Raw genomic sequence first — 16,636 nt, forward strand, 5'->3', positions numbered from 1 at the left:
CCTCCTTTTTTTTTTTTTTTTTTTTTTTTTTGAATACCAATAAAATGTATTTTTTATAGCTTGTTAATTCTATAGGAGTGTACCCCACATATGGAGTCCTTTTTGTCTCCTCTCTGATCTATATGACCGGGGGTCATGGAGCGACATGAAAGTGTGAAGTCCATGGTTCCCATGTTTTGGTAAAACTGTTGGAGGAACCATAGAGAATGCTAGTCATCTATTCCATAGCTTTGGCTATGCTCTCTTGCAGTTGGAATCTTTCTTTTTTCCAAGCTGCTGCTGCTGGGCCGTGCGGCTTATCAGTTTATGTTGATGACTAATGGCATCAGGGATGTTTTGTGGCAAAAGAAAGTATTTAGGGTTAAAAGGTATATTTAATCCTACAGATGTGTCCACATACATGTTCCTTCCGTGTTGAACAGCCCTTCTAGTCACGCCATGCCGTGCTGTGACTGTAGCACTGAGCGTCTTCTAGTGCGACTTTCTACCTTCAAATGCGTCTTGGACGCACAAACAGCTTTTGCTGATTAAAATGATATTGGCATGCTTATATTCTGTGTGCGATTGCGGCTGTATCTACATGCAAGATGCTACGTTACAGTATCAGCGGCTGTGACACTCATTTTAATCAGCAGAAGCTGCTTGTGTGTCCTATTCTCATGTAAAGACACACGGTGTTACAGATTCACTGCATGGCGCGACTAGAAGGGCTGTTTAACGCACAAGAAGGATTTATGTGGGCACGTCTGTAGCTAAGGTGTGCAATATAACTGGATGATGCAATGAGGATCTAGGTTATACCAGTCGAGTGAGGCACGGCAGAGAGGAAACAAATCTACTCTGAGCATTCAAGCTTCAATTGATACTTTCTGATTTATGGTGCCCACAGACATAGCGATGTGCTCACGATCAGCCGTTGTGTACGATTGCCCTTGAAACTCTCCCCGGCAGCTCTGCACACGATTTGCACACGATTTGGTGTCCAATCTTCATACGATCTCTCCTGCATCCAGACTTTTTACAGTGCATCGCGTCCTAGATTGTCAGATCTGTCCTACTGCACGGCAGATCTGACGATGCGATGTGCGACCAGCAGGGATGCGCATCGCATCGTGGTCATGACTGGGGACTCACAATTTACTCAAGATTTGGCCATATTTTACACGATCTGTCGTTCCAATGTGTCGGAATCGACCCAATCGGGTAAAATATCGCTATGTGTGTGGGCAGCTTTAGTCTGGTTCCATAAGACACCTTGAGCATGTCTGGCTACTATGTAGTAGCCTTTGAAATTTGATGCGTGTTTCTGTAATATTTCAAGTCGCACTCGCGTTATTTCGTCCATATGCATTGTGAAGTGATATGATGTAAGTTCTTAAAGCCATATGGAGGGACTCTTACTGGTAGGGCCTGAAAGAAGTACAACAGTTGAGGCAATAAATTAATCTTAACAGCATTGACCCAGCCAGTCCATGAAATATAACTGCCACTCCAGCTGTCAATATATGTCTTGAGTTGTGCCAACAGCTTGGGGTAGTTAGCCTGAAATAACTGATGGTTTCTAGTGAGAGTACAGCGGCCCATATACGGTGCGATAAAACGGCCGATCCGACGGATTGGTACGATTTGGCTGCTATATCGCGTGTATGGGCATGATATCGAATAGTGTCCGCACCCATGGGGTCATACATCACACCCCCAGATCTTACTGCAGGTTGTCGATCTGGGGATGCGATGTGCGATCCCATGCAGCGCTATGCGAGTGGGGGAGGGAGGTGCCGGCATATCGGGTGGTCGGCCACCTGATCGCATCGGGTGTGGGGACCGCCCGATATGTCGGATACCCCGTCACGGTGCATATTGCATTGTGTATGGCCGGCATAACTCCCAGATATTTCATCTGACGGTGATGCCACTGAAAGGGTAATTAAGTTCCAATGTAGTTTTGAGTTCTCGCGGGATATGGAAGGGGGGAGCACTAGTGAGTAATAGATGACCCCTAAAGAACTAATTATGAAGGTATATACCTAGGCCACGCCCCTGGCATTATACATCTGTATGCTGGATTAAAAGATTTCTCTTATTTTCATCACAACAGTGAGTACCGGTCCTTCGTTTCTTTCTGTATTTCACAGATTAAGTGTATTACTGTATATGTTTCAATCTTGTACCTTTTCATCAGGAGCATCTATATGATTGAAACATACATTGGGCTTTTATCAATGCTGGACAGTTTTAAATAAATGTAACTACTTTTTAATAGGGATGTGCAGGCTTGGATTAGTTCGGATTTTTCCAGCCAAAAATCGGGTCTCAGAAAGAGGCAAAACGTCATCTTTCATGGACAAACCTCATCATTCCTGGACAAAAGTCCATGAAAGATTATGTTTTGCCTCTTTCTGAGACCCGATTTTTGGCGGGAAGAATCCAAATTTGGCAGGAAATCCGAACTAATCCGAGCCTGCACATCCCTACTTTTTAACTACTTTCTTCACTATTGCTGGACCTTCCTATCTGTATATCAGATAGGTGAAGTATGATTGTTTTATGGATCTTGCACCATGGTTACATGTGATTAATTTTTATTTTGTATTCAGTGCTGTCTCTTACTTGCATACACACACAACTCTATTTGTATTATATTACATTAGTAAATTGTGTAATTTATATGGTGTCACAAGGGTTCCGCAGTACGTATGCCTCAACGGTACTAACCGAACGCAAGAAAAAAAAAAGCGCCAAAAATTCCAATGCAGGGCATGGGATACAAGCTGCATATACATTGTTGCATATGCACTCACAGTACCCACAATGGTAGTGATGCCTAAAGTTTTAGAGCCAATGTGGGTAGAAGAGGAGCACAAGAGGGAAGAGGGCCCTGCTTGTGAGAGCTTACAGCCTAGATAGGAGACAAAGGTGAGACGCATGAAGGGGTGAGATCTAGAAGGCTTATTATTGAAGTGTTTGGGGAGCTCTTTTAAAGCTTTGAATTGAAGTGGAGAGTGTATTTGGTATAGGGAGGGAGTTCCAGTGATGGGGAGCAGAACGGGCAAAATCTTGGAAGTGGGAGGAGGTACTCTGTTGCGACAAGAGATGGCAGTCTGAGTAAAGTGGGTGAAAAAATAGATATGATGTGAGTCAGGGCACTAAAATTGTAGTCACCTTGGAGTGAATGTATGTATTAGATATATACTTATACTTCTCTTTTCAATATAGACAAGGTTTCTGTATACTGTTTGGCACGTCCTCAATGTGGGTTGGATTCACCAAGGGTTTATGCAAATAAATAAATGAAAATAATGTAAAAACTGAAGAAAAACATACAATGAAAGTCTTTCTCAACATAATTTATGCATCTATGCGAGATAAATTCAAGCGTACCCCCTCTCACTGAGTAAAGGGAGGTGATTTTCCCATAAAGGTATCTTTTATTAGGACGAGAATTAAAGCTCCTACAGATTAGTAGTATCTCTGACTTGTGAAGTATAGTTGTTGATATCTAGTGTATTTCAGAGAGGTGGCGTACTTCACTTACACTAATATGCAGGTAGCAAAGCTTGCAAAGGTATCGTTTTAGGTCATTCATAATAATGCGTACCGCTATTCACAAGTTATCGTGGTGGTAGAAAGCATGTAGCAGTATCTTTAAAAATGATGATTTCCAGAATATACTCCAATATTACAAAAAGAGCGATGTTTTATTCACACAAAGATAAAAAAATCCCCACTAAAATAATTAATAAAAAGTTATATTTAGACTGAAGGGGTAGGCAACACTTACGGAGAGGCAGACTAAGTAACGAGAAATGTATAAAAAAAAGTCCCGGGATTTATATAACAAAAGTTAAATGGTCATACCTTTACTCCAGTAGTGTGTCTAAAAACCGTTCCATCAGGTAGTAGGTCCTCCGACCCAACGCGTTTCGAGTTAATAAACTCTTTATCAAGATGGTGCTCTGGGAGTTGTAGTTTTCACAGGTAAACCATCTAGTTTGAGGGTGGTTCTTAAAATCGTTTAACATATAAATGAAGTTATTGGATGGATATACTTAAAAGAGGAGATATTGAAAGAATTTGTTTCTGGAGTAGACCCTATATAATTGGTCTCCTAGGAAGAAAAGGAGGTTTGTAAAGTGGGTGCCCAGGAGTGTGAAGGGAGATGAGGTTGGAAATGTAGGGTGGGTGAATTGGATGAGGACTTTATAGGTTAGTGTGAAATGTTTAAATTGTATTCTGAAAGGAAAGGGGACCAATTGAAGGGGGGAGGCAGAAGCATTATGTTTGGTGAGGTGGATGAGCTGAGCCGAAGAATTGAGGACAGATTGAAATGGAGAGAAATGGGTTCCAAGGAGACCAGATAAGAGGAGGTTACAGTAGTCTAGTCTAGAGATGACCAGTGAGTGGATGAGGGTCTTTGCTTCCTCTAGGGCAGGGGTGGGCAATAAGCTGCCCTCCAGCTGTTGTTGAACTACACATCCCATTATGCCTTGCAACAGTTAGAACATGGCCAAATATAAAACTACACATCCCAGCATGCCTTGCCAATTTTGCTAACAGCTGGGGAGCCGTTTGTCCACCCCTACTCTAGGGTGAGAGGGTCTGATCCTGGAGATATTGCAAAGGTTGAAGAAACAAGACAGGGATAGGGACTGAATGTGCTTTATTTAAGGAAATAATGACAGACTTGCTGGATAGATGAGATGGTGATGTGGTTGATGGATGGTGAAATCGAGGAAGCAGAGGGGACCTGGATAGGAGGGAAGATGATCAGCTCAATCTTAGACATGTCAGGTTGCATGGTATTGTTGCCATGTAGTTGTTGGAGTTCTTAGTCCTATTCTTTATTGTTTCAGATCTGCATCTGGCCATGAGGCGACGTCCAGTATCTACAAGAGTTCTAGTGACTCACGTCCAATCTCTGGGTTCCCCTATAACTATCCAAGCCTCCAGGATAGAAGACCAGGTGAACCACTGCCTATGCCAAAAAAGTCCATTTTAAAGAAACGTACTGAACCAGAGGCCATGCGCAATGACCAGTCCCCTCGGGTATGTCCTCAGTCCCATGCATCTTCCTCTATAACTGTACCCCCACTACTCATGTTGTTAAGAATCTGTTTATCTGTGTGCAACTTCCCACATCAAATGGAATTTATTTCCTGACCTGATAGAGCGAATTCTAGGATCAGCAGCCTCTCACTAGTAAGTGCTTCCTCCTATGTGTCACTGGAACTTGGTTAAACTACAAATGTGCGGAATCATTTTTTGTTTTACGGTGTTGGAAAATAACTCCATCTCTGCTGTAAAAGTATTCTTAGAAATGTCCTGAGAAATCCTTGACACCAGCAATGGAGTCCTTTGTCGGCCAGCATTGGTGTATTGCACATGGACATTCATGGTTCTATTCACAGTTTAATTTTGTTTTTATTTCCTTCTAAAAACAGGTTGATAATTCAAGTAACAAAGATCTAACAGATTTGAAGTCCTCCCCAGCTCCAGTGAGAACCAGTGAAGTAGGCTCTGAAATTGCTGCTAAGGGCCCCAGCAAGACTAACTTGCCACAAATCACAACCAGTCATAAGACACCAGTAAACCAGAAGCCCAGTCCTATCCTTCCAGCACACAAGATGAGTAGCATTTCCAACCCTCCCTTAGCTGGAATGAAAACTAACTCTCCACTTGTAACTGGAAGTAACCCATCTCCAGCAACACCAATGGGTAGAACCTTGACCACAGCAAAACAGGGTGGCACACTAGCCAATGCAGACAATGTGGTCAAGACACCTCAACATGACATTTCTGAGAACAAATTGCCTACAGCAAATGTCCGTAAGAGTAGCCAGAATGGCTCTATGGGAGACTTCCTGCATATGTTTAACAAGAGTGCCTGTGAAGCTCAAGGAGTTCCTTTCAATTCCACCAGACCCTTTTTGGAACGTAAGGAAGAAGTTAAAACACCAGATGTTGATAATCTGCACCGTTTTTTGTTACCACACGAACATGCAAAGGATATTGAGTGCAAATTATCTCCTCCCGTGGCAAAAGAAAATATTTCTAGCAGCACTCCGAATCAGAATCAAAGAAGTACCTCGGAAATTGAAGATGAGGAAAGATTCTTGTATGGTGATGAGGATAATAACACTGATTCTGAGAAAGTGTCATCTAGCCAAACACTCTCTGTACCTGCACCTGCTGAGACTCCCAATAACCAAAAGTTTGAAAAGATCCATGATCTGCTGAAGACTATTGGGTTGGATATTGGCTTAGCAGAAATCGGACAACTCGCTGACAGAACTCATGAACGGCTTCATGGAAAGAAATATATACAGAAGATTCCACAGGCTCTAGCAGAGCAACCACAGGGTGTGGCCAAAACCAGTCCTGTTGTCCCCAAACTTCAGACTGCTCAGCCCCCTGTTACAACAGAAAAGAAGGAAAAAGACCTCACTGAACCACCAGCAGAGATAGAGAAAGCCGCAAAGCCAGTTCAGCCGGTTAAAGAGCAGACTCCACCAATACCCCAGCCCTCAAAACCTACCACCAGAGAGAAAACGCCTCCACTAATACAGAAGCCAGTTCCCAAAGAGCAGGCCATTCCCTCACACAATGTAGAAATACCCATGCAGCCACCCACGATTAGCCATGTGCAGGAGCCAATCTCTCCCGCTCCCCAAGTTCCCCTTTATCCGCCATACAGTCCCACACCAATAGTGCAGACATATTCCATGCCGCCACCAAACTTTAATCCCTACTCTCCCTATCCGACGTATCCCCCATCCAACTGGCCCATGTATCCACCGGTCCATCAGGTTCACATGCCTGCCCCTGTGGCTCCTCCCATAATCTACAACCCCCGTAGTAATTTACGGGTCATTGAAACCACTAAAGAGTCTGTCAAAAGTGAGGTCAGACCATCATCTGCTGTTGAGGATGAACTAATATCCAAACAGGAAGCCGACCGCAGAAGCGAAACTGAGAAAATTAAAGTAAGTCTCTTCTTGAATATTAAAGGGCACTTTATTTTTTTAACTTTGTATGTCTCAAGTGATGAGATGCATTGTTTGTTTTCTACCCTGATGATTCACTGTAGCTCAGCTAAAAACAGAATTTCAAAATCCCTGTCTCAGCTGTTAGACCGTGTACAAAGTAGATCTATTATAGGCAGCAAGCTAAAATAATAAAGCCTAGCATGTCAGTTATACTTGCTGTTCCAGTACCTCCAATCTGCAGTTTGCATAGAGCCTTTTCCGCTACATGGTACACTAAGAAACCAATTGGGCATCTGATTTTTATTTTTTTCACTACCCTGGAGTGATTAAAGATCGTGAAGCACATGCTTTCTGAGCAATAGCTGCTGTCTCTGGAATGCACAGAAGAATAAATAGTGAGACAGCAGTAAATAGCAATCACAGATCATCTCAATACCAGCTGGTGTATAGTAGTGTAACATTAAATTGCAGTGTTCTCCCCATGCTTTTATTTTTTGGGTAGTCTGGTCAGCAAGAGTCAGCTGTTGCCCGGCTCTTTGATGGGGGCAAAAAAGTTGTGTTGCACTGGCGTTTACTGTAGAGACCGCAGCGCGACTTATCGCGTCAGACTAGAGTGCAGAACATCTATCCCCTTAGTGTAAAAGGAAGGGGCGTGTGGTTGCCAGTGTCCAATCTCTGCATTTCAGTGGCTGTGTGTCTATTACTGGGGGTGGGCCTTCTGTGTAGCCAGCAAGTGGGGCATTATCTGGGCAGCACTGCCAGCTGTCCAGTAAGTATGTTGTTAGTTACTGGGACTTCTGTGTAGCGGCAGTATCTGGGCTGGCTATCAGTCCAGATAGCAAGTAGGACAGTATCTGGGCAGTGCTGCCATCTGTGACCAGCCTGCAAGTGGGACAGTACATGGGCCGCTGTTAGAAAATGTGTTTCTAAAAAGCAAGTGGGCAGTATCAGGGCCGCTCTAAGGATTTTCTACAAAAAAAAAAAATAGACCCTGTGTAAAGAATAACATGAAGTAGAGCCCACTAATAAAAGCTGATGATGATTTCACTAGAGGAACCAGATGCTACAGACTTTGATTATGAAAAAGCTGCAGACGACTGGACCCTTATGCTGGGTACACACTTGCCGATATATATTGGCCGATCAATTGATCGGCCAATATATTGTGCCCCGTCGGCCAGTGTATACAGACGACATGTCTGTGAACAACGTCGTTCAGACATATCGCATTGTCTGTGCTGCACAGCCGATGAACAGATATGTCTGCAGACATATCTGTCCATCAGCAAGTGTGTACGAGCGATCAGCCAATCGCCCGTACACAAGGGTGCAGAGCTCCCCATCCACAGCAGCTCAGCACACGCTGCTGTGTGCTGGGCTGCACTGGGAGACTGTTCAAGACTGCTAAAGCAGCAGACCGAGCAGTGTCCTATGCCAAATGGGGGAGCGATCACCCTGATTGCATCCCCCATTGGTTGTGCGCCGGGCTGAGGGGCACACAGCACCCCTCTCCCCAGCGCTGCAAATGTTTTTGTTTTTTTCCCTCAAAGGGGGCGTGCCACGCCTTACGCGATTAGGCCACGCCCCCTACCTGACGCCGCCCCCCCCCGGCTGCCAGGACCCGCTGCAGCATGCAGATGATGGTCGTTCAGTGTGTATGAACGACCATCATCTGCAGATATATTTGTCAGGTGTGTACCCACCTTAAGAAGAGAAGAATTAAAATATAAAATGTTTAATCTTGAGTTTAAATCAATATGAGGTCAGGAATTTAACACTTCATTATTCCAAATGCCCCTACCCAGCTACTTCTTGATGCCCTCCAGCTGGCAATTTTATCAGGGTAGAACGCTGAATTAGGAGAGAAAGGAATAGAGATGCGCTCAACACTGGTCAATCTGTATTTAAACTGATCGTAATATGAATCAAAAAATATGACTGGTACAAAGGAAAAGTGTAAAATAGATTTACTAATATAATTGATATAGGTAAGTGAGAAAACTTCTAAAACGCACTTCACTTGTAGTGCTGATTTGTCCTCAGGTGTTAAAGATAATATCTGGATACCCACGTACTTCTGTCTTAATCACTGCGGGGGGGTCAGCTTCTCTTTGAGGGATCAGCTCTCCGTATGGTCTCTGCTTATGCTTATACCATACGTTCCCCAGGAGACCGCTGTGCGGTCATCAGTGAGAGACAGGAAATAATGGACTAATGTATTCCACCTATATGGGTGGGAAGCTGTTGACCGCACATTCAGTTAGACTGATATGATGTTACACTGTTGCACACTGCTGGCCTCCCTACACTTAGAAGCATGTCTAGTTGTCGGCAGTTTCTCCTGAGATGTTTAACTATTACCTTTGCCACCACTTCCGTCCCCCCATCCCCCCCCCCATCACTCTTTTTTTTTTTTCTTCTTTTAATCAAATTCCCTTCGTTCCCCAAAATACTTTGCCATGTAGTGTGAAAACCCCTTTCCTGTGCGTGTTCTTTAAGGAGGTAGAACGGAATAGAATCTCCAACCCTGCAGAGTACACCCAGATTAAGCACTTTGAGGGGGGGAATCAATTCTCCATAATTTTGCCCGCTGATCATTACCACTTGTTTCGATAAAGAATTTCTGCACTCTTTCCTGTGCACCTGTAAAGGGGTGTGAGGGAAAATAAGCGTAAGAACATCACTGTAGTGCCTTCACAGACGTTTCGGAGGCTCTCCGAGGAGAATACGTTCGCCCCAATGATGTTCATTGTAAGTCATTGTTAAACCCTATCAGCAGTCTCCATGTTTCTAATCATCATGATTTTTGTTTTGGCTGTTACATTGGTTTTAAGCTACCTAGATCATGTTTGATTAGTTCTGCATTCCAGTGATGTCTGCGATTTACTGTGGTGGTACTCACTGAAAAGGTTGCGAACCCAACTGTCATGCAAAGTTTTAAGTAAGACTGAAGTTAAACAATTCTATGTACGTCCTTACCGAGCTTCGGAGCTGTCTGGCGTCGTTCCTCACACTGGCCATTGGGCCATATCTAGGTATGTAATATGTAAAGATATATGCACATTTGACATGGGGGAAAAAAAAAAGACCCTTTCATTTATTGAAGGTTATGGAGGAGCTGAATGAACTTAAGAAAGTGCATCAAGCCAAGACCGAGAATTTGAAAACACTCAGTACAAAGGTGGAGCAGCTAAATATCCATCAAGGTGAGTGTTACCACACCTAGTTTACACTGAGGACAATGACGTAGTGTCTGATTATGGTCAACCGTCTGCCCATTATAACATTTTATGAGAAGGGAATGCAATAGGAGTTTGGCAAATGTGTACTTCTAAATCTCTTATCACCATAACACACCCACCCACCCATCGACTGCACATGATGACTTGCTTTGTTTCTCCCAGGTCTTCTGCTGCGGAAGAAACGAAGGGAGAAGGCTGGCCATAAGGATCCCCTTCTAGAGGAACTGAATACCGTTTTGTCATCTGCCCGGAAGCAGCTTACCTCCCTGTGTCAAGAACTTGAAGATACAAAGGAGAAGAAGCAGAAGCTCATTAAGGTGGCAGAGATCCTAGGAGTCAGCCCTACCGAGTTAGCTGAATTGAAAGAAACGTCTAAGAAACGGGAACGGAGCCCTGGCTCTCCTGTGTCCTCAAGGGTGAGAGTTTCACAGAGGTCATCTCATTCCTTTTCGTGTCTCATATGAGAATTGTCTAAGTTTTAGTAGTGAAATTGCAGTAAGTAGTTCTTTATCATGAGCCCAAATTGAATTGATTAATCAGTAGCACAAATGGTGCCACTCTTTGGCCAGTAGCTCCATTTAGTGTTCGCCGATGAAATATCTGCCATTTATACATTTCTTAAGATTCATCTTACCCGTTTTCCTCCTCCGAGTGTTCCATGTTCATTTTCTACTAAAACATGTTTTTTTTTTTCTTACGCAGGGCTTTGACAGTGAGTCAAAAGCCAGTAGTGACTCCAAGACGAAGACTAACTTGAAGAGCAGCAGTGACCCAGTGCCAAAGATTGACAAACTCAAGAGTGGCACAAAACCTGGTTCTGACAATAAATTAGGGGATGTCAACTCATCTGCCAGTTCATCGGACTTATCCAGCAGTATTGTGAAGTCAGACGATTCCAAGCATAGAACCAGCCCACCAAAATCAAACTCTGACTTGAAAGTGCCATCAGAGCCCAGCTCGTCTTGTTTATCCAAGACAGAGGATAGTTTAATATCTAGAGACAAGTCGAGATCAAAAAGCCCAAGGTCCAGCGCCCCGCCTTCCAAGACATCCCCTAACCACGAGGAGCCTGCACCCTTTGATATGACTCAAATATTTGAATATTGTGATTCTGGTGCACATTGGTGTGAGAGCTGCAATCTCCTCTTCATGACTTTGCTGGAGTTCCTCCTGCACTTGCATGATAAACAACACAGTCAGGTATGACATTAAAAATCGGTATCTGTTTATTGTATGACTGAATGATTATGGGTGCTTGTAATGTTACTCATCACTGAGAAATTGGGTGTTTTGGGCATTTGTGTACAACTAGTAGTTTTTTAAATATATATTTATATTTTTACCTCTATACTGTATGAGTAGACGTGTGATCATCTGAAATGTTCATTCCCCTTTCTATTCAAATAGAAATTGAGAGAGCCGCAAATGCCTTGGGTTAAAGAGAAACCTGAAAATAGTGTTAGAAAAAAGAAAGTGAATGTTACTCTGAGAGGTGAGACTTTGCTCCATATAGTGGCTTGGAAATGGGGAAAGGAGGGGTGAGGGGGGGACGACATCTTGAATGTTCTCTTACTTGCCTGCTCTACTGTCAAACGTTGCAGGTTCTGAGTTCATGGTCCCAACTTCTGGATACTACTGTAGACTATGTGAAGAACTCTTTGCAGATCACAAGGTTGCTGTAGAGCATGTGAAAGCTTATCCACACAATGAAAAGTACGAGGTATGTCTTTCCAAAATGAAGTCTTTAAACCAGATGCTTTATTTGAGATTTAGGGCAGTGGTAAGTCTTTTGCTATGGTTCATGAGCAGCCCTGGGTACGGATGTAGTCAATGTCTGTCTAGGGGGCTTATCTGTGATGAACCCTCCTCTTACAGTTTTATAGGAGACTTGACTACTTAAACTCTTCCCACATAAATCCTGAACTTTTCAAATTGTGCGTTTTATGGAAATGCAGTGCTGACTTTTTTTCACATTTTTAAAGACCCGCAGACGGCTTACATTGTATGAGTCCGCTAAAAAGAACTTCTGCAGGCTTTAAGATGTTCTTGTCTTAAGCAGCGAGATGCCTATATACCACAGACATTGTTAAAATAAAGAAAGTACTAGTTTCCTAGTAAAGACTAACCCCTTTCTCATAAATCTAAAACTTGCAATGCTACAATTTCTTACCTGGTTTATACATTTTATTTGAAATGTATTATATATATTTTTTTTTTTTTTGCATCCTCCAGAAATACCTTGCTGTTAACATCAATTACGAAAAACTGCATCTCGAGAAGAAGAAAGCTGGCTTGATAGCTGCTCAGGAGGCAGCTCGCAGACAGTCAGAGCAAAAACGCAAGGCTAACGAGCACAGAATCGAGCAAATTGAGCAGAGCAAAGCTAAGAAGATGAAAAGAGAGAAAGAGGAGAGAGAAAGAAATGTCAAACGCAAATCCTCTCTTTCACCAGCCAAGTCTGACCAGGAACGGAATACTATTCCAGATAAGGGGGCAGTTAAATCCACTGCGGTCGGGAAGTATGCCTGGAAGACATCGGAGTCTAAAAGCCGTACCGTTAGCAGCACACCAAAAGTTGAGGCTGCAGCTAAAAAAGATCAAGACGATGAGTTTAAGGGTCATGCTGTGAAGGCAAAGGGAATTGAAATTAAATTATTGTGTAAGCCCAGTAATACACAGGAAAGCCCTCGAAATTCAACCTCTTCCTCCTCCACTGAATCTACCACGTCAACAGTCTCCACATCCACCACCAGTTCCTCTAATACTACTACTTCAACTTTCACAACACAAACTAAAGTTCGACCCGATCTGCCAGCTCCTACGACCCATCGAAGAACTCCCTCCGTGGCTCCAATAAGCAAGCCGGCTCCTCTCAATACATTCTTGTCTATAAAATCTTCAAGCACATCATCCAAAGCTATCCCTATATTGAAAGGTAAGCCCGCAGAGGTATTTTCGGAAGATTTGGATTCCAAAGCTTTTGGAGTACAATTGGTGAGTCTGAAAGAAACTAAAGAGTCCGTATCGAAACCAGAACCGGTTTCCACAGTCAAACCGACCAACGAGACCTCTAGCGGTGTGAAACCAAACCATGAAAAGACAGTTTCCCAAATCACTAAGGAAGTGGCCAATAATGAGTTATTGGAGAAAAGAAAAAAAGAGCTATATGATATGATTTTCAATAAAAAGACAAATAGTGTTGATCATAATACTGAGGCTAAAAAAGGAAGAGAGACTGCAGCACCCACAAAACTGGTGGATTCTAGCTCTAAGAAAAGTAGTGTTAATTCCAGCCCAAGTAATGCTGCCTCTTCCTCCAACCCTTCACATAAAGTTACTAGTAATCCCAGTGATCTAACAAAAAAAACAGGTACTGTAAAGGTCCAGCACGTGCAGGTGACGAAGTCTTCTACTCAAAGTGCTAGCCACGTGGCACCTGTCAAAACATGTCAGCCTCCAATTAACACAGCACCTGGCAAAATGGAGCCGCCTAAAGCAGTGACCATTCCAAATAGTTCAACAAAAAGTACATCCCAAGTTGAAACAGGCAAGAACATCAAAGCTTCCATTACTCCATTGGCTAGTAAGCCAGGATACACCCATTCACAAGAAGAGAAAGGAATAAACACCAGTGTGCAAAAGCCTTCAGATACCAACGCACCTAGTAAACCAAAAGAAATTCCTACCCAATTCACCTCTCTTTCAATGAATCCAGTGACAGGTAAACTGGAATATATACCTTTGCAAGAAACAAAGACCAACAAGGAAACCATTGTCCCAAAACCATTGGAAAAGAAGCCTGTTATAACTATTGCTCCAAGTGTGAAGCCAACTTCAGTGCCTGCTGTGAAGCTAAATCCCATTTACAGTGCTACTACCAAACTAAACCAAAAATTTAAAAGGGCACCTCTGTCTCTGCCATCTTCTTTGTTTGGCCAAACACCAGACATAGGGTATATTAAAATATCATCATCATCTGCAGGAGCCCAGAAGTCCACTAAAGCAGATAATTATGCAGCAGGTCAACAGCCCCATGAGCAGAACAAGGTGACTATTAAAACGAGTCCCACTAAAGATCTGCAGCATGAACTGGACTCCTATTACAAGCTAATGGCTACAGAAGACGATCCTGAAGATTTAACAACTTCTGAGGATCAAGAAATGGAAGATCAACCAGTTGCCGCCAGTGCTACTGTGCAAATGAAAGTGGAAAATCCAAGAAAGAACATAAAACTAGAGCACGCACAGCCTCATACGAAGACACCAATTAAGCCTATAATCCCAGTGGAATCTTTTGAAGATCTGGATGACTCCGATATGGCTTGTGAAGTCCCCGATGTCTCCATGAGTGCTATTGCTGCTTCCAAGCGCACACGCTTTAGTCTGAGCTTAATGTCATCTGGTTACGAGTCATCACAATTCGATTTGTCTGCAACCAAGCAGCCTGTGAATATTTCATATGGAAAATCTCTTGTGGATAAGGATTATTCAAAGACCATACAAGAGAAGACCCCACCTGTATCGGATTATTCCATGGACGACTTGTCAGTACTAACCACATGTGATTCTGACTAAACACGCGCTCACCGCTAAGACGAACAGTAAAATTCAATGTAACGCAATTGACTATAAATATTAGGAAGGTTCCATCCCTGCTAGTCCTACCTCTGCTTCCAGCAAAATTACTTGTTTGTGTTTAAAACCATAAATCCACAGGTTGTAATATGTTAGGAAACTGCTTTCAACATTTAAATGTACTTCAACTTTTCAATTGTAACCTTACAAAATTTGATTTTAAATGTTGGATTGTGCATCGAATTCTTGGTGTTCAAGCAATAATCCTTTTGGTTTGTAAATACTTATTGTTTAGGAAGGGCGTGTTTTCCTTTTCAGAAGTTTGGAATCTGTTCAAATTAAACTTCTGTTCATCATCAACGTGCTAGGTATGTCCTGGGACCAGAGATGTGTGTAAGTAACGGCTCTACGTGGGGCACACTTACCTTTCTTTTTTTTTTTTTTTCTTCACATCTGCTGTATTGCGGTTCTGTAAATATTTGTTTTAGGATCACCATTCTATGTTCATATGCATACCTGTGTTTAGATCAGCAGTGGGCAATAAGCAGCCCTCTAGCTGCTGTAGAACTACACAGCCCAGCATGCCCTGCGACAGTTTAAACATGGTCAAATAGCAAAACTGGCAGAGCATTCTGGGATGTGTAGTTCTGCAGCAGCTGGAGGGCTAATTATTGCCTACCCCTGGTTTATAATTTTTTTTTTTGTTTTTAGTTTTTTTGGGGGCTGAGTTCATACTGGTGTCATTGTATAATTGTTCCTCGGGCATTGTGGTATCCTGCAGAAAACTAATTGTCGAGTTGATGTCTGAGAGACTGCAGACCCAACCATGGATGTCTTAGACGTTGTTACTGCCTTTCGGAGAGAAATGAAGTAAATGCATGCAATCACCCAGCGCAGTTCAGCTGCATGTTAAGAATACTGAGACGAACACTGTATAATGGGCACACATGTTCTGTGGCTGTAATACCTTTCCACCTCTTGAAATACATTGTTTTGTTTGTTTTTTTTCTTAAAAATATCTGTGCAGTGTATGCTAAAAATTACATTTCAATAAAAGGTGATCATAAATAGTTAATACTTGCCCCCCCCCCCCCCCCCCCCCTTTATTGTGGTTGGTATTCCGACGTGTACATAAAACATGTGCATTGGAATATTTGTGCTTGTGTAAGATTGATGGTATAAACAGGAACCAACAACAGACAATGTCGTAGTCTCGCACCTCAGTGTACATTTATAGATGCATCAACTTTTTTTTTTGCCCATGATTCTGTACAAATGCTTCAATCAATCTAGAGGAATATGAAATGTACGTGATTTGTGTATGTGACAACATCAGATCATTTAAAAGGACAAAGTTAAGCGGAGATCGGCATCACTCTCTTACAGCTCAGTCTCGCTGACTGCGGCGAAGTCAGAACTCGGAATGACATAATCTGTAATGTTCCGCAACTTCGGCATCAAACACCACATTTTTCTTTTAAGTACAAACTATCTTTATCGGAGAAGAGTTAGCGGCTAGATTAGTGCGCTCTGAGGAAAAACAAGTGATTGTATGAAGTGGTTTTGAATGAAGTCCTGTTATGTCATGCTGTGTGCACTCGACCATTCTGCAGTTTAGTAAATAAAATAGTCTGCAAATCAGCTCATCGGCTCCTTAAACACTCCGTCAGGTGTTAAGCCAAATATTTACGCGTAGCCCATTGTGTGTGAGTAAATGCGGCTATATGCCGTACTTGCGTTACTTCTGGTCAAACTGATGTTTGTTCACATCCCCATATGGCTCCTTACAAAAGTCTACGAGTCTGGGGCGAGATCGAAAAAGTTCACTCTAGG

At 42.7% G+C, this 16,636-nt stretch overlaps 1 protein-coding gene across 1 annotated transcript in view; it reads left to right on the plus strand.

The window, feature by feature from the left end:
* LOC148509538 (uncharacterized) overlaps positions 1-15,878 on the plus strand; it is a 28,493-nt gene extending 12,615 nt beyond the window's left edge. Inside the window, exons 3-10 of the mRNA XM_088442992.1 lie at positions 4,854-5,046; positions 5,442-6,983; positions 10,093-10,192; positions 10,391-10,644; positions 10,931-11,428; positions 11,636-11,720; positions 11,830-11,948; positions 12,461-15,878. Of these exons, the coding sequence (XP_088299118.1) occupies positions 4,854-5,046; positions 5,442-6,983; positions 10,093-10,192; positions 10,391-10,644; positions 10,931-11,428; positions 11,636-11,720; positions 11,830-11,948; positions 12,461-14,803 (5,134 nt within the window). The 3' untranslated portion in view covers positions 14,804-15,878. The remainder of the gene's footprint in view (positions 1-4,853; positions 5,047-5,441; positions 6,984-10,092; positions 10,193-10,390; positions 10,645-10,930; positions 11,429-11,635; positions 11,721-11,829; positions 11,949-12,460) is intronic.
* Positions 15,879-16,636: the final 758 nt, after the last annotated feature.

This window comes from Taudactylus pleione, unplaced genomic scaffold (assembly GCF_031769625.1).
Source record: "Taudactylus pleione unplaced genomic scaffold, aTauple2 ptg000320l, whole genome shotgun sequence".
NCBI lineage: Eukaryota > Metazoa > Chordata > Amphibia > Anura > Myobatrachidae > Taudactylus > Taudactylus pleione.